Source organism: Mustela lutreola, chromosome 3 (genome assembly GCF_030435805.1).
Source record: "Mustela lutreola isolate mMusLut2 chromosome 3, mMusLut2.pri, whole genome shotgun sequence".
NCBI lineage: Eukaryota > Metazoa > Chordata > Mammalia > Carnivora > Mustelidae > Mustela > Mustela lutreola.
This window is the reverse complement of record NC_081292.1, coordinates 128,878,298-128,902,883: the sequence shown is the minus strand read 5'-3', so window position 1 is coordinate 128,902,883 and position 24,586 is coordinate 128,878,298. Positions and strand designations below refer to the sequence as shown.

Genomic DNA, 24,586 nt, shown 5'->3' with positions numbered 1-24,586 from the left:
ATGAATGAATGAATGAATGAGTGGGTTCAATGGATCATTTGTCACTCACGTGACTTTCAACTAATTATTTAAGCTCTTTGGGTCTGGGTGTCCTCATTCATACATGGGCTTAGTAATTCTAGCTCATTTTGTGATTGGGAGGATAAAATAATGGATTTTAAATAGCATATGCAAAATGTAAAGTATTCTATTGGGCATCTGTAAGGCAAGTCAGTCTGCATAGGCAATAGCATGGAAAATAAGCCTGTTTTTACTAAAAGTTTACTAAAACTTTTTTACTAAAAGTTCCTTCTTTTACATCTCCAACCTGCATTCTGAGTTTATGGTTTCATGACAGTTCCTTTGGATAACGCCACTTAGGACCCATGTAAATTCACCATAACTAGTAAACTAGCTCAGAAGAAAAATAATTTCAATTTGCTATTTATTACTTACTACCTTTCAGAAATTGATTAATACCAAATTTGTGGGGAGCGGAATACAGCTCATTTCAAGGCAGTATATTTAAATATTTGGAAGTGTTAATTCATTTCTGTGTTATTAGTTATTTTGGATATTTTGCACATGATTCAGCTAAGTGGCATATCTCACTGGAGGAAATATTTTTGGGATCTTTTATGTCAAATAAACAAGTACTGTTGAATATTCCATAACAAGTGGCCCACTGCAAATTCGTGATGTAGGTAATTAGCAATTTCCCTCCTTTCATCCAGAACTTGTATTAATTTTGTGGGCCTTATCCTACCACAAAGCTCTGAATAGTCAGAGTAGAGGGGGCCGGCCTCACCATATTCTTTATCTTTTCTGTAGAGAATCCAGCAGTTCCCTAGGCCATCGCCACAATCAGTGCCAACTTGCTACCTTCAAAAGAAGTCCCCAGCATAGGGGCACAGGAGTTTACCTCTTGTGGTTGGCATCTTTTTGTGAGGCAGTTTATTGAGCTAAAGAGTCTCCCCAAGAGTTGTTGAGCTCTGAAAGATCACCTCTGGCCCACTAAGAAAGAGTGTTCTCTAATAGATACCACTGATACTATATATGCAAGATACACTACTAATACACTACTAATCATTCTCATAATTCTTGGGTGTTTGAGAATATGAACATTTTAGTAACTGAACAGGCATGTAAATTATACATATTTTTGAAAAACTTTCCATGTGCATATACAAAAGCACATTCGTAGTTCTCTAACTTAAAATGAAATAATAATTATGATATGCAAAACTACATTGTATTACAGTGGAAACTGCATTTCAAACATTATCTACCTGTCCATACAATATTGCCCAAAATATAAAGATCTAGAAATGCTGGAATAATAGTGTCTCAAAGTACAACTTCTTTTTATAATTCCAAAGAAAACCTGTTATTCCTGCCTTAAGAAAAAAGAATTACTTACCATCACTTTGACTAATAGTAAATCTGCCAAAATTATTTACCTGTGTACAGTTGGGGGTAACTCCCATTCCTACTCCCAAAGGGATAGACTTTAATGACATTTTTATTTTTCTCTTTTATTTCTTTGTTTTTAAGTTTTATTTATTTATTTTAGTAATCTCTCTACCTGACAGGGGGCTTGAACTCATGACTCCAAAATCAAGAGTCCCACGTTCTTCTCACTGAGCCAGCCAGGTGCTCCTTGCTACACTTTTAGAAACTATTTAATTGCTATGAGAGTGTTTCTTTCCCAGGAAATGAGAGGGATGGAGGTGGAGGGAGAGAGGAAAGAGCTCATGAAGTGGGAAATCCCACACACAGTACAAATTGTTAAGAAAAGAAAATATTTTCTGTGATAGCTAATTTGACCTAACTATAATGATCTTCTTGGGTGATAACTACTAAAATGTCCTTGGCAAGCCCTAAGATGAATAAATTAGTGAGATTTTCTTTGAACAAACACCAGGAAATTATATCCACGAGAAACAAAATGGTGGGAAAAGAATTCGGTGCTTACTTTCTGTTCCTTTTCCGGGCTCGGCTGTAGGCTTCTAAACCTTCTGTTAGTGTCTTCAACTTCTCGGGCTCCACCTGAGTGAAGGCATGAAGACCAAACCATATTACCCAGACCTGCAATTGTTAACAGCATTTTTACTTTCCTGCTAGGGGAAGGGAGGCTTAACTTTCACTGCCCTGTCAAATGTCCTGTCCTGGCTCAGGCAGAGGTTGACTGTGTGGCTCCAGGCTGTAACATCAATGGAAATGAAAGATAGTCTGACTTTTCTACTGTCAGCATTTTGAAAATAACATTTTAAGAACAAAATCTGGACTTTAAATAACCTTCAATTCACAAAATCATAAATCAGAGATCCCTGCTTTGCTTTCTCTACTGCCTGATACTCAGTAACTGCAAATTTGTATTCTGTCAGGGGAGGACAAGAGCAGTGGTTAGTGAAGGAGATGGGCTTTGGAGCCAGTAGGTGGAAGTTTGAATCTGACCTGCTCACTTCCTAGCGTGAATGAAACCCTCAAATGTTCTGGGCTTCAGTTTCCTCCTCTTTAAAATGAGGGCAGTAATACCTACCTTCCGGCCAGAATTGCTGGGATAATCAAAATGCAGCAAATCAGGTTGAACACAGCTAAGCAGAGAGTCACTAGTATTACTTAGTAGTATTAGGCTCTGCACAGGCCACAAAATGAATGGGAAGTAGGCTACCATAGTCCTTCCAGTCAAGGGAAGAGGGTGTGGCTACAACTTAAGGGTGCATCCATTCCCTTCTCGCTTTAACACTGCCAAGAATCTTGCGGCTTCATCACCCTGTGGCCACCAAATGGTGATGGGGGACTTGTAGGGGTGGGGAGGTGCAGCCTTTGCCACTTTCCCCCAGTAATCTCTATCATGGTTCTTGAAGCCACCCCTCCAAGATAAACAATTAATAAATAGCAAAACTTGAACGTGACTTGTGAGTAAAACACCTTTAGAAGAACATTGCTTAAATAAATAAATAAATAAATAAATAAATAAATAAATTACTATTTTTATTGATCTTAAAAAAAAAAAAAGAAAACAATTTAAGTAAAAACAGTGTTGCTTGCTGTGTAAACACAGCTTCAAGGCAAGTCTCCCAGCCATTGCTTAACCCAGTTTTTTCCCCAACCCTATGCTACTTTCATATATAAATTTGAGAGGTTGCCCAAATCCCTCATGGTAAAGAAAATAAATACTAAGAAGCAAAGAAATTATTCTTTTCTCTTGAAATCTCCCTAACTCATGAATACCATTTATAAAAAATTTTTCTTTGACCCCTTCAAATTGAGTACCCAGTAGTGAGTAACAAAGTGTTTCCTTTATCAAGTTTGAAAACAGGCATTTCTAAATATTCAATGAGAAAAACAATAGAATAATGAAAACATATTCCTTTTCATGACTTTTGTATTTTGTCCTGAAGGATGCAAATATCTAATATGCAGTTCACTGGGGACACCTAATTTCTCGTGTGCTAGAACAAGAGACAATTTTGTTCTAATAACACTTCATGGGAGCCATGAAGAAAAGCGTCTTGCTGAAATAACTGGAAAATCTTAAGTAAGATGAATATATCCATGTGTTGTTTAAAAAAAAAATTGGTGCCCGGATACATTCTCACATTTCATGTTAGAAAGGAGGTTTCATCTTATATTCATTCACATGAAGAGAAAATGAAAGATATTTCACACATTATATTTATGTAATCTATGGCTAATTCCACTTATATTTAAATGATTCTCCCACCCCCATCCTTGGCAGTAGGAAGGAAGCTCTCTTGTAACATAAACTTATAGGAAATACAAACTAGTGTAGTGAAAGGTCTCAGAAGTGATTGATACAAGCAACAGAAAGAGTCATAGTGAAACAAAGCAAGACCAATATAAAGACTTACCTCACTGGTCTTAATTCTTAAAAACTATGTTAGGTAAGACTATTTTTTTAATCTTTAATTTTTATTTTTAATTAAGTAAGGAATAAAGGGCAATAAAAACATTTCTTAAAAAAAATTTCCTGTGCATTTATTATGGAAAAAGCACTCTTTTATCATTTAGTATGGTAATAGTGCAAACTAGTATTATTTTTATTATTTTACAGAAGGGAGTCAGTGAATTTAAGTAACATGGCCAGCACTGAAACTCAGGTCTGACTCCAAAGTGCTCAACCTCTCCACCACACCAACTACAATATACATTGAAGTATATAATCATTTTACACACACACACACACACACACACACACACACACAAATTAGGTCAAATTATTTTAAAACAAATTAGATATTTACAGAAATTTAGATAATACATGCCCAAAATCATCTTTAAAATTTTTTTATGCTTGGATAATTTTCTGGTGATTTTTCTGAACTAATTCTCTACTGCGATTTTTTTTTTTTTTCATTTAAATTGACTCTAAGGCCATAAGGTACTCTATAATGAACTATATTATTTATAAAGGAGTCAATGACCTTGAAAAAGAAAGCAATGATGGTGTTTCCTGAAACTAAATACAAATAAGATACACATCACAGTTTATTTCTGATATGACAAGATCATACATATCCAGAGATAAATGTTTAGCTTATTTTGTTTCAGAATTTTAGTACGTTCCTGAATTGAGAAACATATGAAGAGCGTATGCTTTTATAGGAAATTATTCATGCACTTATGCAATATTCAAGAAACTCTTTAAGGATACTCCTGCCCCCTAAGATGGTATCAGAGAAGAACAAAATAAATTCAATTTCTAGTCAAACAGAAATCATATTTAACGATTTAATGAAGACTCCGCCATAAATTACTTAGCTAACTTATAACTGAAGAAAGTACTGAGAAATCAAATACAGAAGTGTAACATTAAAAAGGATAAACACACAAATATTTCTATAAACCTTACGCTGAAGGAGCAAGTAATTTAAAACACTTAATACTTTGATCTGTAATTATAACCTTATATTCCTGTACGTTCATAAGCCAGTACTTCCATAAATTACTTAACTCCTATCTTGGTGAACAGTCATGGGAGGACTTTATAATGTACCTTTACTCATAATAATGCTCGCTCTAATAATGATGATGCTAATAGTAGTGACCAACATGGTATAACTCTCTGCACATATGTCATTTAAGGATTAGAAAAAATTACCAGAATTTATATGTATTTATAGTTCACATATTATCTCATGTACAAATATACATACATATTGAATATTTTTTTTGACTTCTAAAACCCTCTTTCACTCATTCACATTCTTTAGGTACCACAATTCTTCAACACAAATAGTCCTATGGCCTGTTCAGTAGGGTTGGAAACATACCCGGAAACGTACCCATATGCTCCTATAGAGTGGAAGTTTAAGAATTTTCTGAAAAAGTCTGAATCTCTGGTTGCTTATTTTGTTCACAAGGCACATATCAAAATTTGATTATTTAATTAAGTTTGATCTGGGGTCAACACAGGAGCATGTAGTCTATCTTAGAAGTAACTTAAATCGATGACAAAGGGAGACACAAAACTTTCAGAGAACCAAGCCGACCCTCTGACAGTGAGGGAGAGTATGTATTAGGAGAGCCTGGGTCACTTTTGAAGAGAGTCCATTAAGTAAAGATGATGTAAAAGTTTCCTGCAGGCTTTAAACCTGATAACAGATTGAATTTCTTTGTGACTTACTTGGCTGCTACTTGGTTGTGAGGCAAAGCTGTCACACAAAGGTCAAAGGACAGAGTGCAAGTCACATCCCAGGTTTCATAAGAGAGGCCAGACAGCTGGCAGGACAGCTAACTCGAGCCGCCTTTTCTTTTTTACATCTTTTTCATGTCATCAGCTCCTGTTGTTGGGGAAATGGTACTGTGCAAAGAGTACTAAGCTTAGAGTTAGGAGACCAGGGATGGGGCCTGGCTTAACTGCCTGTCACTGCTCACTGTGTCTTCAGGAACGCTACTTCGCCGAGCTTCAGCTCCCTTAGCTATAAAATTGGGATGGTTGTGCACATCTTCACAGGTCACTGAGAGAGTCTAGAAAGACAATGAAGCGCTTTCTAAACACCAAAACACCCTTTACCAAAGGGTCATCAGTGGCATGTGAAACAAGGACACACCTCTAAACATTCTTAATATTTATATAGCCATACCGGTTTATATTAGAAAAACACACAAAAAACTATACCTATAATTTCATATGTGTTATATCTTAGAGTAAGACTGAAAAGTTATTTGAAAGTGGCTCGAACAATGCCTAGTTCGTAATATGTCCAAAAAGTCTTTGTTGATTAAATAAATAAGTAAGTAAGTAAATGAATCTGAATAAAATTTTAAACTAAGTAATAGTACAGGGGAACATTAAATGTTATTTTTGGGCTTATTTTTGTGGGGAGGGGCAGAGGGAGAGGGAGAAAGAGAATCTTAAGCAGACTTCATGCCCAGGGGGGATCCCGACACAGGGCTCAATTTCACCACCCTGAGATCATGACCTGAGCTGAAATTAAGAGTTGGACCCTCAACTGGCTGAATTACCCAGGAGCCCCTAAAGGAACACTGCATGCATTTTTCCTTTTTTTTACAGAGAGGTGGGGGTGGAGGGGGAGGCAGGGAGCAGGTAACTTTAGCTGAAGCTTGGGAAATACAGCCCTGAAGCAATAAGCAAATATGAAACATTTATTAGGTTCATTATTGTCAAACATTAATTAACATTAATTAAATAGTAAATATTTTTAAAAATCTTCCACCTGAAAAAGTCCTGCTAACTTAAGGGCAATATGGCAATATTTTTAAAATATTGATTTACCTGTGACAGTAAAGGATGAACCTAATTTTCCATCAGTAGTACTCATGGAAAAATTCCTAAAGTGGATCCCATTTTTTTTTCAAATGAACTTACCAAATACGCATTAATGATTTGTCTGTGGCATTATCTGAGGCTTTATGTGTGTGTGCATGTGTGTGTGTGTGTGTGCTTCCTTTCCTCTTTATTTGGGAAGCAGGGTTTTAAGTAATAGGAAAGTAGACTATAGGACTAGAGTAAATCTCTTCTAAATGTACAACAGAGTTCATATTGATCCACCACCCATACATGCAATTAAATGTTTTGGGCAAGTTCCTATTTCTAAAGCAACACTGTTTAAACGTTCGTGTCAGAAGCATGTACCTGACCCAGACCAAACTCCATTTGCTACTGTCCTTTTGAAAACTGTACCAACCAGCTCAAGAACTCCGTGTGGGTCTCCGTTGTCTGTAACTGGAGATAAGCCTCCTTTTCCTTTTATCCTTGTTCAGCGGGAAAAGGTTACAATATCCCACAGTTCACTTCAGGGACATGCACCGTCTTACTTGCACCATCTAAGTTTTACTCTGTTTGGTCGTTTTGCTAATATTCAAATTTTTGGTCTTACCCAGTTCTTCATTGTTACTATCTTCCAAATTTTCATCAGGCACTGACTTCATCAGCCTGGCTTTTATCATGCACATTACTTCTCAATATCTTCCTCCCTTTTCAGGGCGATCCTGTTGCTACAGAGCATTGATCGCCCCAGCCATCCCACCAGCCACAAGGCAGCCCAGATACTGTGGTTGGTGATCAGGTGTAGAGACAAGGATTCATTCCCAACAGCAGTTAAGGAGATATATAAGGCAGGGGCAATACACAAAGCACACTTTCAACAGAGAATTATAGTACCAAAGAATACAAACAGCTAATGCTGATAATCAAGCACAGAAAGAATGTTCTTCAAAGTGGAATGTTTAAACATCAAAAGAGAGCTCAAACTTCAGTTATACATCCCTATCCGATGGTCAGCTGTCTTTGGTTATGTTTCACAACTGTCAAAACGTGTGTGTGTGTGTGTGTGTGTGTGTGTGTGTGTGACCCTCACCTGACATATAGAAAGTGGACTGTCCCAAAATAAGTTTGGTTATGAGTTTTAAAAATGATGAGTTTTGTCTCATTTGAATGACTAACTATTCGGAGAAATATTTTTATCTCTACCTGCCAAATATAACTGCATGAAAAAAGGCAAAGTGTTATTCTAAAGAGAGAGCACCCTGCCCACTCCTTTTAAAAACATGTCTTCAGGGGCGCCTGGGTGGCTCAGTGGGTTAAGCCTCTGCCTTCCACTCAGATCATGATTCCGGGGTCCTGGGATTGAGCCCTGCATCGGGCTCTCTGCTCGGCAGTGAGCCTGCTTCCTCCCTCTGTCTGCCTGCCTCTCTTCCTACTTGTGATCTCTGTCTGTCAAATAAATAAATAAAATCTTAACAAACAAACAAACACACATCTTCATTTATTCACGTGGTGTTGCACTGAGATGTACAACTTTTCTTGGTAATCAGAGGTCTCTATCTGTCCAGCAACAACCAGCATTTCCCTGAAGAGAAACATTGTGGTGCGAGCCTAGATATAAATCCTTTCCTAAATTTGGCTCAAGTTAGAATACACATTTTATATAAGAGCAATGAAATATGAAGACCAATGGGAAATGTTCAAAAAGATTAAAAAATTATGTACTAAAAGAATTTTATTTTTTGATTATCACTTGAGTGTCAATACTCTTAGGCTAATTAATGTAAGATCAGAGAGGGCAGATGATAATTACAAAATATATTTTAGAAAACAGGGGCACTTTTCCTATTTTTAACTAATTACTGAAACAAGTACATAAAGATAACCATTTTCCTCCATAGTTGCAATGGCTTAGAATGTTTGCATGTTGGGGTGCCTGGGTGCCTAATTCAGTTAAGCGGCCACTCTTGATTTCAGCTCAGGTGTCCTGGGATTGAGCTCCCCATCAGGCTCTGCACTCAGCAGGGGGTCTGGTGGAGACTCTCTCTTCCTCTGACCCTCCTTCCTGTGTGCGTGCTCTCTCTCTAAAGTAAATAATCTTAAAAAAAATGTTTGCATTTTATGGTGGATCAGTGTAATGCCAGCGGAAGCCATTTCCCTTTCCAAGAATTCCCTAATAGTCTGCCAAGAACTGGCAGTGCATTTCTCTGGCTGCGATGATGTACTAGAACACAGCACTGAGGTCTTATTCTTGGCCACTGAACCTTAACTATAAAGGATTCATGGTTCAGAGAGAAACTTGCATCATTTATTTAGAAAAAATATAAATATCTTTCAGACCATCCTTCATTACAAACTGATAACCAAAGGAAGGAATGTGTTAGAGAGTAAGGAGATACTACTTTTGGAACGGTATAATACCAGACATATAATATTCTTTGGTGATTCACATAGCTTCAATATTGGGACAGTAGTCTATAAGGGCGAATAGCCCAACTTTCCATGGACTGTTAAACATCTCTACTCATTAATATCGTTGTATGTGTGGGGGGTGGGGGTGGGGTAGGAAAGTAAAGGAAGAAAGTCTCTGTTGGTATTTTTTAGAAACCTTGTTGGGAGAGGGAGTTTCAGGCTCATTGAACAAAGTGCTTGAAAACGCTTCCAAGGAGAACTCCTACTTGAAATGAACAGCTAATAATAAGTTACAATCAGATATGCCAATTTATATGCAATGTGCTGAACTTCATTAAAAAACGGTTATAAACTATTTCATTCATTAAATATATTCACTTTAATCCTCTCACCCTCTACCTGTTTAGTAAATCCTTTATTCATGGGTAATGCCTAGGTAAACAATAACTGAACGCAAATCACCACAGTTCCGGAGTGGTGACACCCAAATTAATAAAGTTGTCTAACAAAAAGGACAGGGGCAAGGAGGCTAGTTTTTACTGAGACTCTTGTGTGCTGGATAATCTATTTATGGTATCTCATTTAACTCTTAAAACCTCTTCTGAGTAGGCACTGATATTCCATTCCCACCTGAGAGGTGAAGAGATGGCAGCCCAGGGAGATTAATACACCTACCCGGCAGCATTTAGGGAACAGACAGAGCTGGGATTAAGCTCATGTGAGAATGTCCAAAGCTCGTGCCTCTTTCTGTGTTCTCTCTAGTTCTCTGAAGACTATGTTCATATGGTGTTTGATGTTTTGAAATAAAACCTCTTAGGAAGCAATCACCAAAAGTGCAGGATAGTTCTAATGCATTATTAGTAATGCTGCTAGGCTTAATACCCCACCAAAGATGAACAATGCCTTCCTAAGATTATAAACTGACCAGGTCATTTACTATCATGACAGCCGGCTAAAGTATCAACTTAAGGACAACATGGACATCTCAGCCCCAGGTCAGTATCAGTGTTCCAGTCACAGCACTGATCTGTTTGTCCAGAGGCCACCCATGCAACCTAAAAGCAAGAGAGGTGCCCAGCTTACTTTGAATCAGTAACCTGCAATCCGGTTAATCCATTACTTTTAAAAAATTTTTGCCTGCTTCTGAGAAGAATTTGAAGTGGTTTGGCGAGAACAAAGGCTGCAACAGAAAATAAATGATTTGTTTGTGCAATGTGGGGGGTGGGGAGAGAGAAGATAATAAATCTACTCTAACACTTGAGTTAACATAGATTTTATCTGGAGGGATCTGACAGAATCTTGGATTAATTTACTTTGTGGACATGGAAATAGTATGAAAAACTGAGAATCTAAGAAGGTTTAAAATGATAATGTGTAAGAAAATTGTTTACTAAGCCTTTTCTTCTGAGATACTACAAAGATAAACACTAGGCAGATGCGGTTCCACATTCCACATTAGCAAGGTGGAATTAATTAGATTTTACTATAATAAACTCATTGATTATGAAGTCTGTCTGTCTCTCGACTTTACTAAAATGTCATCCATTGCCACAGTATATAGAAGAGACCCTAAAATACTCCTTGCCTTTTTAAAAGCAGAAATCTGATTAGTAGTGCACAAGACTATATTTATGCAACATTGCTGAGGAGACTAAGGGGTTCTATGTAAATAAAATTTACATCATGACCAGTTCATTTACCAGAGAGTATAAATTTTAAAAATGTTTTACTGGAAATCTTTTCAAATAGATCATGCTTTGTCTTACATAGATATTGAACAAAGTTTAATGTTTTCTTGCTGAACCAGGATTACCAAGACATCAAGCAAAGGCCATCTGGCTTGAAGTCAGACAGCCCTGTGTTTGAAATTTCACCTTTCCTGGTCTTATAAATTGAGAGCACTGCTTGGCTTGCTGGGCTTCATTAAATAAGGTATGAGGAAGTCCTTCCTTTGTTTTGTGAACTATAGAAGAAAAAAGAGTGCTTGTGAAATAGTACTTTGTTTCTTTTTTTATTAATGTGCAAAAGTAAGGGGGGGGGGTTCCTGAAAAGACCAGAGGTTTTTAAAAATGTTAAGTGCCCTAGAGCTTTTAAGGCTGTTATACCTTCCTTTTTAATGATAGATAAATATTTCATGTGTTACCATTAATATTTTATTATATGTTTTCAGTTTTGTACCTCCAAATGTGTGCTTTAAATTATTTTTTTGAATTACTAAAAATATTCTTGGTGTATCGTGATATCAAAGTTTTGATATTAAGGTTGTCAGGATGCAAAATTACAGCGTCAGATGGTGGGGGGTGAGGGCAGTATTTGAGGTGACAGAAACAATTTTATGTTCCCTGTTAAGAAATTCATCTACTGCTTCCAATAAGGAAGAAGAATCTGGATTTTAAAAAATGCTTATTAGTGTACAGTGAGTGAAAACCAGTTGCTTATTTAAATGAAGCAAAATAAACGTTTCTTGGATTCTCAGATAATGATTTTTTTTAAAGCGTATCTCCCCAAACATAGGTGAGGAACTCAATCCCAGGAGTTTGCCAACACAGACTAATCAGAAGATTAAGACCATTGTTTAATGTGAAATGTGTTAAAAGTACATGCCTTTATTCTCCTGAGGACATAAAAGATATTTAGACAAGGCATTTAGGACAGGAAGAATGCTTCCGGGAAAGGGAGGCCATAATCTTTTCTTTCATTAAGCTTTTTGTAAAATGGCGCTTGGAAAAAGACTTGGTTTCATTTGCACAGAGATTGTGAAACAGTGTCTACCTCTTCTATTTGGAGCTGTCCATTTACATCATAAAAGCCCAGTTTTGCTGTTTCTAATTACTTTTTGAATAAACTGTCAAAAATATTTAGGTTTATCAACTTAAAGAATGTTTTGTCTGGTCTCAGAGAGATTAGAGAATAAAATGTTTTGTGAGTTGGGGTATGGAATTCATTTTCTTATCAAACATAGAAACACTGTGCTCAGAGCGTATCCTGACAAGTATATATTAGGCATCATAAGCAATGGGCTTAAGGACCTCCTGGTCATTTGGAGAAAGACAATCTTTTTATTGTACTGGCAAAAATGTTTTTGGTTTCCTGCCATTAAACCTAAGTGCCAGTGGAGGTTTGAATGGAGTTGAAATAGCTTTACATAATATACTCTTTAAGGGAATAATATATATTTGTAAGAGTAATTTTTATTTCTTAAGAAGATGAAAAATTATGTTTCCTCATCATATGTGGGGAATGTGCATAAATATCTCCTCTTGGACATATATAAGTTTTTCTATCTGCTTTAAACATTCTATGTATTTCTTGCCTAGTAAGCCAATTCTACTAATTGTTGGTGGGGGGACCCAGAAGACCCCTACTAATTTCTTCTAAATTGAATGGTGGTTTCATGGAGACGTTTTCACTTAATTTGCGTGATCAGATTGTGTTAAGTAGAACCAGACTGTGGGGTTAAACATTTCCATACGTTATAAAGGCCCAGAACATTTCCTGAAAGGAGACAGCATTCTGAACATGGGGATGTTACCTGCTCTTCCAGAAACGGCTGCAGTTGCACCAGGTTTTACCCTCTCCTCAGCGCCACGTGTCCCATGCGAGCACATGGGGGAGATGTGGTCCCTCAGCACTTCCTGTTACCCTACCTCTGCCACACTCCTGGACTCCAAAGGCCACCAGATTTTTTCCCAGTCTTTACCACTTGCCTTCATCCTCTGTGTATGGAATGAAGAGTTAGGTACATGCAGGGAAGGAAGGCAGAATTAACAAAATTCTGGAAATCTGGTTCCTGGGTTAGAGGCCTTGTGGGATCTACAAATGCTTCACAACTCACCCCTTGATATGACATTTTGGTGACTATAACCATCCCCTCTTCATTTTATGCTCCAGAAGTTTGTGAGACCTCAATGAGTCATGAAGAATCCTAATTTCAAATCCAAAGAATCCAAAGTGATGACAACAAAAAATAACAATTGATATCTGAACAAAGGTTAGTATTTGACAATGGATAAAGATTGGTATACCTTCCCTTCCTCGGGGCTTTGTTGACATGAATTGTGAACGTCGTCTTCTCTTACTAATTTTCCAGGCCAAGAAGTAAGTCCTTTGATTTGGCCCCAGACCAAGTCGCCAACATTGAACGTCCTTGGCCTATAATGTATCAACTCATTTGAAGAAGGGGAATCTGGATTCCTTAGGTCATCTTCACTACTAATGCTTTTAGCGTCTGAAGGGCTAGGCACACACCCATTAATGCTTTTGGCATTAAAGTCTCCATTGTAATGGATGTAGTCTTTGACTAGAGAACTTTCCAAACTATTTGAGGAGCTTGGAGACTGCTCCTCTAGGACCAGGTCTTGCCTTGTGGTGCTCAGCAGCTCACCAAAGCCCCGACTCTGTCGAGGTCTGTTCCCATTAATGTGTGCACATCTTTCCACAGTGTTCTCTAGTCTCTCCTTAAAACTCATCATAGTTCTTTTGTAGTTATTATACCTGAAATTTTCCTCCAGAATTTTATCCCCTTGACAGTTTCTTGGTGGTAACAGTACTGGGTGCTGTTCCCCAGGCAGAAATGGCAGTGTAGAGACATTGTTGGACCTCTCATGACAAGGACTACTGTGGATATGGCCTGGATGATCTAAAAATTCCTCACACTTCCACCTGTTTTGTTCCCCTCCAGGGCTTTGCTCCCCATCCCACTGTTTTTTGGATGTGTGGCAACTTGCTGACTTGAAATATTCAAACCCATCTCCTTCATTTGAGTTTTTCCCATGGTCCAGATTCCTGGGCAGCCGAGCCCCTCTTGCATTCCTCAGCCTACCATCATGATCGACACTGCCCATGTTTCGTCCATGAATGACCGCACTGACAGCACTGGGGAGACTTAATGGGTCACCAATTGAGGCAGTGAAGGCACTCATGGCACTCAGAGCTGGAATGGGGCTGATCTGAGTTGTACTGTTGACTGCAGTGGTGATGACAACCTGCATCCCTTTGCTGGCTGCATCAACAACTGCTTTGTATATGGCATCTACAGAAGCATCACCTTGGCCACTCACAACGAGGCCATCCTTCACCTGCTGACCAAGAGATGGGTCAATCCTCTGTTGCAGTTCACAAGATGTATCTTGGAAAGGTGGAAGTGTAGTGTTTGGATTCTCAGGAAGTGCCGTGAGCCCCGGCTGAGTGCTTATTCTTTTGTTTAGGATAGCTGCATCTTCCTGCATTCTCACCTTGAAGAAACAGACAGGAAGCAGTGAGAGAGAGAAAAGTTTTTAAAGACCTCAAAGAGAAAGACCATAAATGGCAAAACAATGTAGGCAAAACAATGAAAGGCAAACAAATGTAACAAGGAGAGAAATATAAAGAAAGGACAAGGCTCAAAATGAAACAAAAGTCACTCTGCATGGAAAAGTTTGTGCCTTGATTATATTTGGGTAGGTCTCTTTGGTTGAAATCATTTCGCAGATTTTTTTTTTAAAACAATTCATCATTGGGCTTCTTGGGTGGCTCAGACAGTTGAGCGTCAGACTCTTGGTTTCAGCTCAGGTGGTGATCTGGGGTCTTGGGATCAAGCCCCTGGTCAGGGCTCTGTGCTTAGTGGGGAGTCTGCTTCTCTCCTTCCCCTCTGCTGTTCCCTCTGCTCATGCACTCTCTCCTTTCTTTCTAAAATATATCTTTTTCAAAAATAAAAATAAAAGATGTATTTCTAAAATAGATAGAAAAATAAATAATTAAATAAATAATAGAGAACACATCATTATCAAACATTCTCTAGAAAAGTTAGTTGATGTGGCTGGACACAAACTGTTTTCGGGTAATGACTCCACATATTTAAGTGTCATTACAGGTTTTGCAACTTGGGAATCCAGGAGAGAACCTAGTGAGTCACCAGCACTGCTCAAATGACAAAGGGAACCAAATTCTGAAAAGGGGTCTTAACTCACTGATATTTCTACTGAAATATAAGCTAAAAGAAAATTCTCTCTCTCTCTCTCTTTCCACACACACACACATACACACACACACACACTCAACAATAAAATATTTCTGATACAAAACTATGTTTTTGAAGACTTTAGATAGAATAGTGATATCTACTCCTTAACCTTACCCAGCTAGTGACTGGGGGACACCACCATGCTGTTAGCAGTGACAATGGCTCTGTATAGAAGTGATTCTTAATTGGGAAGAGAGGAGGGGAGGGAATGCCCAGTAGGTAAGAATATCAATGCTCAGGACAAGAAGGATGAGTGCAGTTGGAAAAAGTCCCCCAAATTATTCTAATCACACCAAGCCCAACAGAAATTGCTGCTCCAGACCCTTGCTACTTTGGATTTTCCCCTCAACAATTTCTCCCTTCTTGTCTTCACCTGCTTTCCCATTAAACCAGAACCAGGGATCCATCAGCCTATCAACGACTCTCTTGTTATTCTCCCCCGGTCTACACCTACCAGATAAAATCTCAATCTGGGATCAATTTAACTGCCTGCTTATCTATATCCACAGTGAGTATCTGTCTAGGAATTTGGGGCTTTCAGCTATAGCTGGGAGCTTATTGTTCCATCAATCTGACGACCCTCTAGTTGGGAAACATTCTCCTTCACAGCTCTTCGTATCTTGATCCACTTCTTCAAGCGGGCTGCTCCTCCATCTCTGGCACTATTCTTAGTGTACAACCTTACTAACAGAGAAAATGGGAGTTGATAGGTTAAGAATTCTCATAGTTCTTATACTCTGCTACTCCCTACCCCCTCACAGCACATACTTGTCTGCAACTACACATGCCCCAAATCCTGCCCCGCTTCTCAGTGTAAGAGGGGCCTCTTCTGCTTTCTGAGGGTATGTTGGAAAGGTGGAAGTGTAGTGTTTGGATTCGAGCTCTGGATCCTAAGCACGCCTCAGGGATTTTGCCTCGTTTGTTATCCCTTCCCTACATTATGTTCAATCTTCTTCACTTTTTTGTTTTATTTTGTTTTTTGGCTCTTTCCTTTAGCACACAACGATGTGCATAGCTTCCATGTTTTAAAAGTTTGCTTCAGGGCGCCTGGGTGGCTCAGTGGGTTAAGCCGCTGCCTTTGGCTCAGGTCATGATCTCAGGGTCCTGGGATCGAGTCCCGCATCGGGCTCTCTGCTCAGCAGGGAGCCTGCTTCCTCCTCTCTCTCTCTCTCTCTCTCTCTCTCACTCTCTCTCTCTGCCTGCCTCTCTGCCTACTTGTGATCTCTCTCTGTCAAATAAATAATAAAATCCTTAAAAAAATAAAATAAAATAAAAGTTTGCTTCAGCCTACCTCTGCTTGGGGCACCACCCTTTTACTCTTATGTTTCCCATCCTTAAGTGTTGGAAAGAGTAATCCACACTCTTTAATTCTCAACCTTTTCATCCTTCCATCCATTGCCATCTCCCCTGTGCTCTTACCACTCCACTAAAACTGAATTCCACCCATTACTGGGGATGTCCTAAATCTAGGGGCTTCTCTTCAGGCTTTATCTACTTGCTTGACATTCTTAGTGACATGGCTGGGCACTTTCTCCTCCCTTCTAAATTATTTTATTACACAAGATGTGTCTGAATATTTTCTCATTGTCAAAAAAGATAAAAATGTTCTTGACCACTACTGCCCACCCACCCAAACCGGACTTTCCCACCCCACTCCATTTCCTTTCTCAGAAGAAGTCAGTGCTGGAGTACATCCTTTAATACTTTAAGGTGTGTAGGTATAGATCTAGTTTTCTTTCCTTCCTTCTTTCACATAAATGGCATAGTATTTTAGTACTATTCTATAATATTATAGTATTAAAGTTTTGCATTCTTGTGGATCTTTCCATATCAGTTATGTAAATCTACCTAAACATTTTAAACTACTAGGAAGACAGATATATTATACACATTTAAACATATACATATGAATATATAAATAGTATATTTAGCCATTTTCAGACTGATGGACAGTTAAGAGGTTTCTAATTTTTGCCACCACAAATCAAGTTGTGATGAACATTCTAGCATGTGCCCTTTTGTTCACATTGGAAGATTTCTCTAAAATAGATACAAAGAGGTTGAATTTCTGCATCAAAGGATATATATATTCAAAAACCTGATGAACTATCAAATTAACCTCCAAAAGAACTATATCAGCATACAATCAGACCAACAATATACCTAAAAGAATCCGTTTCCCCACACCACTGTCAGCAAGGGATATCAATCAATCTGATGGACACATTAGTGTTGTAATTTGTATAACTTTGATTACTCTTTTCATATGTTCATTAATAATTTATTTTTCATTTTCTGTGAATTTTCTGTTCATATCTATTGCTCATTTTTCTAATCAATTATCTTTTTTCTTCCTGATTTGTAGGAGCTTTTTTCCTATAATGAATGTCAATTATTTGCTATTATTATGCAAGTATTTTCTGCCAGGTGCCACTTGTCTTTAAGTTCATTTAGAATGCCCTTATCATACAGAGATTTTAAAGTTTTATATATTCAACCCTATCACTTCTTTTCTTTTGGACTTCTTGATTTTGTGTCTTACTGAAAGAGCCTTCTCTACCTCAAGAGTATTTAAAAAATACTTCAGTTTGTTTTGTGAGATTAAGAGTCACTTATGGTTTGTCTCCCTCCCAATCCCATCTTGTTTCATTTATATATGTATATAAAAAATATATGTTTATAAAAAATAAAAATAAATAAATAAATAAATAAATAAATAAATAAAATGACGATTGAAAAAAAAAAAAATACTTCTATATTTTCTCTTTATATTTATTAAGCGTTACTCTTTCCATCTCCTTAATCTATCAGGAATGTATTCAGCTGGTAGAACTAAAAGGAAAGACTAAGTGGTTGAAGCCAGGGAGGGTGGTAAAGGCTGGGCCTGGTGAATGAGGCTGAACCAGCAGGTGAAAAATACGATTTCAATCATGAGAGCAATGGAAACCATGAAAGGGTTTAAGAGGATCCTATGGTCAGTTTTTACTATCAGCTCTGAAAGCACCACTGAGATGCTTCAGACTAAATAAAATAACCTTCACGAAAAGACCATAATGTTTAAGAACATTCATTACCACAGTCAGTGGTGGTGAGAGAGCTCATGACTTCCTTCTCCTATCTCTTCTCCCCCAGCTAAGAGTTTCAACAGACCTTGTTTACTATTGTTTACTATTCGAGGAACCCAGGGAAGGAGAGTACCTGAAAGTTCTGAAACAGACAAGCCATGGGGTTACTGTTAGCCGTGCAAGGAATTGTGGGCTGTCCTTGAAATGCCTGCAGGTTCTGGTACCCCTGAAGAAGTTGCTGCTGCTGCTGCTGATTTGGAGGAAACATCTGATTGTTGTTTAACAGCGACTGCAGATGAGTCAGTTGATGGTTATTCAAAGAATTGTTTATTGAGGACATGTCACCTATAGTTTGAAAAACATAAAATGTAAGTCAGTGTGACTCTTTGGAGATCCTATGCCTATCTTTGTACCTGAGGTTTCCTGAAACAAAAACTGAAAACTAGACCTGACATGGTCATTCTTTTCTCTTTTTCTCCTCAATGTCTTACTAAGTGGTAAATAAAGAGGAGTTTTATTACTTAATTTTATCTTTTGTAATTATTTTTTGATTTTATATTCTGGAGACACTATGTAGTCTTTGCTCTATCCATTAGCCAATCCCCATATACTGAGCTTCAGAGTTGTAGAATTCCTTTAAATTATTTTTGTTGAGCACCTGAAACTAAAGGTTGAAATTAATCCTAAAATGTTTTAGTAATCATGTCTTTGAGCAAATTGTTAAAATGAATGGGTCTGAATAGGGCTTATTTACGAAATTTTGTTCTCAAGCCACAGTCATCAATAAATACCACCAAATAAAATCAGATTTGGCCTAGAAAAACACATTTTGCTTTTAAGTAAAATGTTGGTCACCTAAAATTAAAATTGTAAAGAAAGCTAACAATACAAAAGAATTCATTGTCATAATCATTAAAGTAAATGTTATACAATCAGACGGGATTAGTTAATAATTAAGTTTGTATTCAGAATTCATGTTTAACTTGTTTGGAAATCACATTGAAATGATCTTGAAGACAATGTCATTGAAATTGTCTTGTAACTTGAAATATGCAAATCTGCAATGCTTTTTAAATGATTTAACTGTTGATTTCAATGGCAAATCTAACTAATAAACTATAGCAACTAGTAAACCATAAAATTAGTAAACTGGATTACAAAGGTGACAATAAAATCTGAAGACATATTACTACTGATTTTTATGTACTGAAGATGCCCTTTTGGCAGTATCATTTTGCCTGTTTCCAGACTTTTCGGATACCATCCCTACACTTAATTTTAGAGTTACCTGCATGAGTCAGTTGGATGTACTGGACATTATTTTCTAACCTTTTTGTGATAGAATAATCTACATGAAGGATTTTGTTTTTAAGCCACAACGTTCTAGACTCATACTGTCTGAGGCTATCTAACAGCAGCGATTGAGACTGTCTGTTTCCCTGAACTTGGGCAAAGTCTATCTTTGAATGTTTTAATGCCTTGTTTCTTATTTTGCTGGATAAGCATTTAGTTTTGTTATTTAGGGATCACCTGGAAAAAACACTTCCTCAAGCTGTTTCCATCCACAGTGCAGCTGCTCATACTAACCCTGTGATGCCACACCAAATAAAATTCAAATGAAAGTTATTTTTAAGATGGACCTGTGCTTTATTGTTTGAAAAATAAGACTCTACTTGGCTTAAGAGAATCATAGGTAGGTTAGGTTTAAGTGGCATCAGAATTAGAAGATCAGAGAAAGCAGATTAAAATGATATTTAGTACTGCTAGAATAGGGGAAAAGGAAAAAGTCATTTTCATGTTTGTATAACTATGGATGTGTGTGGGTGTTATTATATTTAGTTCCTTAAGCAAGCTGTGACATAACAAAAACATTTTTAAAAATAGTGTGACAAAATGGAGTTTTTAAAAAGGAGAAAATAGGATTAGAAAAACGTTTCTTTTTTAAAAATTTGTGAAAAAATTTAACTTACCAAGCAGACCTGTCCCCAGTAGAGGGTTAAGTAGCTGTGGCACCACAGAGTTACTGTTGAGTTTAGCTGGACCAGGTGTATTCCCAGCATTATTAGATATATTCAGCAATGTTTCTGCCATTGACACCACTGCTGTCCCACCAAGTGTTGAGACAGTCAGTGCTGCCACTGCTGATGATGTAGTGGTTGTGGTAGTGGTTGCCTGGGAGGAAGTTGCTATGGAAACCTCTGGATGATTAGCGGTGTTGGCCGATGCTGAGTTCAGGACACCTCCCAACAGCTGGGGATTCAAGGCCATTAATCCCGAGGCCCCAGTGACAGCTGGGAGGAACAGGGGGTTAAAAGTAGTGTCACTGCCTGCAAAGCTTGGTAAAGGGTTCCCCAGGGGGCTGGTTAAAAGGGTCTCAGCTCGGCTGTTCTCTGACTGATTGCTTGGCAAATGGTCTGGTGGGGCTGTCATCTGTGATAATGAGGGTAAAGGGGTATTTTGTTGTTGCAAAAGATCTGAGATGGTCATATTGAAAGATGGCAGGGGAAGCATGGCAGCTGCTTGGGCTTGGTTCTGAAGCAGGGCTGCTAAGAGCTGAAAGTGAACAGGCTGCAATACCTGCCCATCCATGTCACCGGAGAGAAAAGCTAAAGCAGTGTTTACATTCGGGTTGAGAAAACCTAAAGGGTGGAGGTTGATCTCAGACTTGCCTTCTCCTGCTGAAGGCTGGAGGATATTTAATAGATTCTGGTTTAGGAGATGCTGTTGATTCACTGGCAAAGAGATAGGTAGAGAACTGAGGAGGCTGGGGTTCAAGGGGTGTGGAAGATGGTTGTTTGAAGTGCTGTTGGATGGAAAATGAAGTGCGTGCTCCTGGCCAACATAAGGAAAATCACTCCCAATAGGCAGCTGACTCTGCAGTGGGTTTCCAGCTGCGGTGGTAACTATGACGCCATCTTGAAGAACAGATGTTGTCTTTGTAATGGCGGGGTGGTTGGTGCCAGCTATGGCTATGGAGGATGATGGTCCTGAACCGCCTAAAATGAAGAAGGAAAAAAACCAAACCACTTATTATTTATGGATGTTAAGGAAGATGATCCCATAAAAATACATTAAGATACATTTCAATTAATTTGTTACAGGTCACCTTTGAGGCGTTAAGTCAGATTAATTGTCATCAGAGATGAGTTGGAATCTGTTAATAAAGCTTGAGTTTAACTTTATACTCCCTAATCTGCTTTGAAAATACATATATTGAAGAAGTTTAGAAATACTAAAAAATATAAAGAAACAGGTCTTTCAAACTAACAAATAGTTTGTTTTTCACAAGTTGAACTAAGTGAAGAAAGAGGAATCTGCGTTGTAGCTCACTCAATTGGCTGGATTAAAGTAGCAAGGCTTTATTTTTCAAGATATATTTTTTATTTAAGAAAATGTTTTTGGTCTTTATAATACTACCACTTGCTTTTAGTGAAAAAAAAAAAAAAAGAATTAGAATATGCATGAGAGTACAAAGCAGAAAAGAAAAAATACCTATGGAGATAACTATTAATATGTTAGTGTATACTTCCTCAGGCTTTGCCCACCTGTATGTTTATACATATGCAGACATATATACACATATTATATATTTTAACAAAAATGGAATTATGCTATTTTGTAGTTTTTTTCTTTTATCAATATGTCTTGAATATCTTTCCATGTTAACTTGTGTTAACTTCTGAGTCATTTTACTACTATCATGTATCAATATTTAATCAGTCCACAGTTGTGGTTATTTGATTATTTATGATCGAATTATAATTACTATTGTAAGCAACACTCTGATAGACATTCTTATTAACTCATCTTTGCCAATATGCTCAATTATTTTCCAAGGATAAATTCTTTAAAATGGGATTCCAGGGATAAAAGGGTTTATGTATTTTTAAAGCTTTGGATACATATTGTCAAACTGCCCTACAGCAAAGTTGATCAATACACATTCCATTTACATTTTTGTAAACAGTGTATGGCAGTGCTCATTTCTCACCAACACTGTATTTTATCATTATTTTTAAATTTTCGTCACTCTGATAGCATAAAGATACTCTGTATTTAGGATTCCTTAAATCAGACCAAATGCTACCATCGAAATAGCATTCTTAATCTTGAAAGTCTTATGCTAGTGATGAAAGTTCAAGGAACTTAACATTTAAAAGGATAAACTTTCAGTTGTTTAGAATCGATTATAATCGTTTTAGCTGTTCTCAATCCAAGCTGCACAACAGGATTACTACCTGGAGAACTTCAAACAAGCAAACAAACAAACAAACAAACAAACATAATGCCTGGGCCCTATCCCAGAGCAGTTGAAAACATCTCCTGGGGTGCAGCCTGAGCAGTAGTATTGTTTGCAATCACCCCTGGTGATCCAGATGCACAAAGGATGGGGCGGGAGAATCACATTCTGTTGAAAAGGAACCTTCAGTCATTTTTTTTTTTTTCATAAAAGGCCTTTCCCTATAGAGATGCATTATGTAATATATGCATTCAGCAAATACTGTGACAGGCATATGCATTTAATTTTATATTAAACATGTATATGATATCAAGAACAACATCAGTGTTATTGAAACTCTAAAGTAATTCAAATACTGTACTGCAGTGCTATGCCATAAGAAACTTTATATTTGACCATGTTACCATTGAGGCCTGCCCAAATACAAATATACAGAAATGTTTCCATAGTCCTAGTAGTACCACAAATATCATTTTTTATATTCTTGTTTTCTTCTAACAGAATAACACCACAATCTTTCCTTTTTGATATATAGACATTTGTATTAATCTTTTAAACCTTGTGGTATATGGATTGATCATATTTATTGAACAATTCTTATAAAGTTTGGCTTTTACACTTTCATGTTCTCATCATTATTTATAACACAGGGATGAACATCTTGCTGCATACGATACTTTGCTATCTTTGAATTTTTCCTCAGGAAAAACTGGTATGATGGCTTGGTTGTTGTGAGAATCAAAAACAGGTAAAGGAAAGGCTTGTAATGTGTAAAAGTCTCTACAAATAAAAGGAGTTATCATTGTCGGCATTATTATTTACATTAGTAGTTGCAGTTAGTAGTGATAATGTAGTAATAGTAATAAATATACATCAGTATATCCAACACACCTACAATATCTCTATATTGCACAACTTTGCAATATTTCCCAGATGTCATTGTTTTTTTAAGTTCTCAGTGCTTCATTTAAAGAATGAGATTTTTAAAAAGAAACCTCTGTTTAAAAATATATAAATATTTATAAAATATTATCATGAAACAATGACTATGTTCACGAAGAACAGAGTAAGAACATTTTGAAAATTGAAGTAGGCATATGGTATACAATTCTTTAAATGTTAATTCAGATTTGTAAAAAACACAATGAACACCTTAAACATTTCATTGCTTCTGAACGTTGCTATTTCCATAAATAGGCATTGTGCTTTATTTGCATTTGGAAACCATCTTTTTAAACAAGCTAATAACAACTCTTATTTATTGGTAATCGCTATCTGTGGCCTTTTTTTCTTGTTAACCAACAATGATATATTTAAATGTACAGATCACCATTCCTCTAACTACAGTCAGAGGACCATTTTTCAAAATACTCTAGCAAGGCTTTATAGATGTAGGGTTTCCTTAGAAGTTTCTATTATTAATATTTTTGTCTTTTTTTGTAAGAGAAAAGCATCCAATTTAGGATGCTCTAAATTGCTCTCCATCTAAAAGCTCTCCATCTAAATATTCTTGAGGAATGGCCATAAAGAAATATGGTTACTCTGTGTGTATTTTTGTATTACAAACAAGAAGCTGGTGAGCACCACAAGCTTCTTAAAGGTAATATGAAAATCAAGGCCTATTTTATATTTTCTCTAATTTTCAACAATAAACATGAATGCTCTGCTGAATAAGGGATAGAAATGGTGATACAAAACAACAACAACAACAACAAAAAAAACAGCATGCTGCCCCTTTCTTGCAGGAAGTAGAGTTTAGGAAATTGATAAACACACACATCTCCCTGTCTTTCTTTTTCCTTTCTCAAATACACAAGTATTGAAGGCTTATATGAATCAGGAGATTTTAAAGCTCTATTCATATAGCTAGTGAAACTATAATGCAAGATGCTAAGAGATTTAACAGGTATATAGCAAGAGGACAGTTGTAAAATTGAAGGTGTTAGGGTAAACTAAGCAAGTGGTAACATTTGATTGGGGATTCGAGAGTGGAAAAGGAGATAGAAAGGGCTTCCAAATAGAACTAAGGTCATTAGAAAAAAAGACAAGGAGATAAGTGCATGGAGACACGCATTCTGAAAACAAAGAAATGTGACTGAAAATATTATATGCTGCCTTTTCACACACTCCTA

The 24,586-nt window shown here is 37.1% G+C and overlaps 1 protein-coding gene across 4 annotated transcripts in view; it reads right to left on the bottom strand.

Moving 5' to 3' along the window:
- MBD5 (methyl-CpG binding domain protein 5) overlaps positions 1-24,586 on the bottom strand; it is a 186,866-nt gene that overhangs the window by 12,190 nt on the left and 150,090 nt on the right. For 3 of the 4 annotated variants that reach the window (XM_059166783.1, XM_059166781.1, XM_059166784.1), the window contains 4 exons: positions 20,185-21,210; positions 18,348-18,559; positions 13,174-14,382; positions 1,955-2,028 (listed from right to left, as the gene is read on the bottom strand). In XM_059166783.1, the coding sequence (XP_059022766.1) occupies positions 1,955-2,028; positions 13,174-14,382; positions 18,348-18,559; positions 20,185-21,210 (2,521 nt within the window). The remainder of the gene's footprint in view (positions 1-1,954; positions 2,029-13,173; positions 14,383-18,347; positions 18,560-20,184; positions 21,211-24,586) is intronic. The other variant, XM_059166785.1, reaches the window with a different exon arrangement.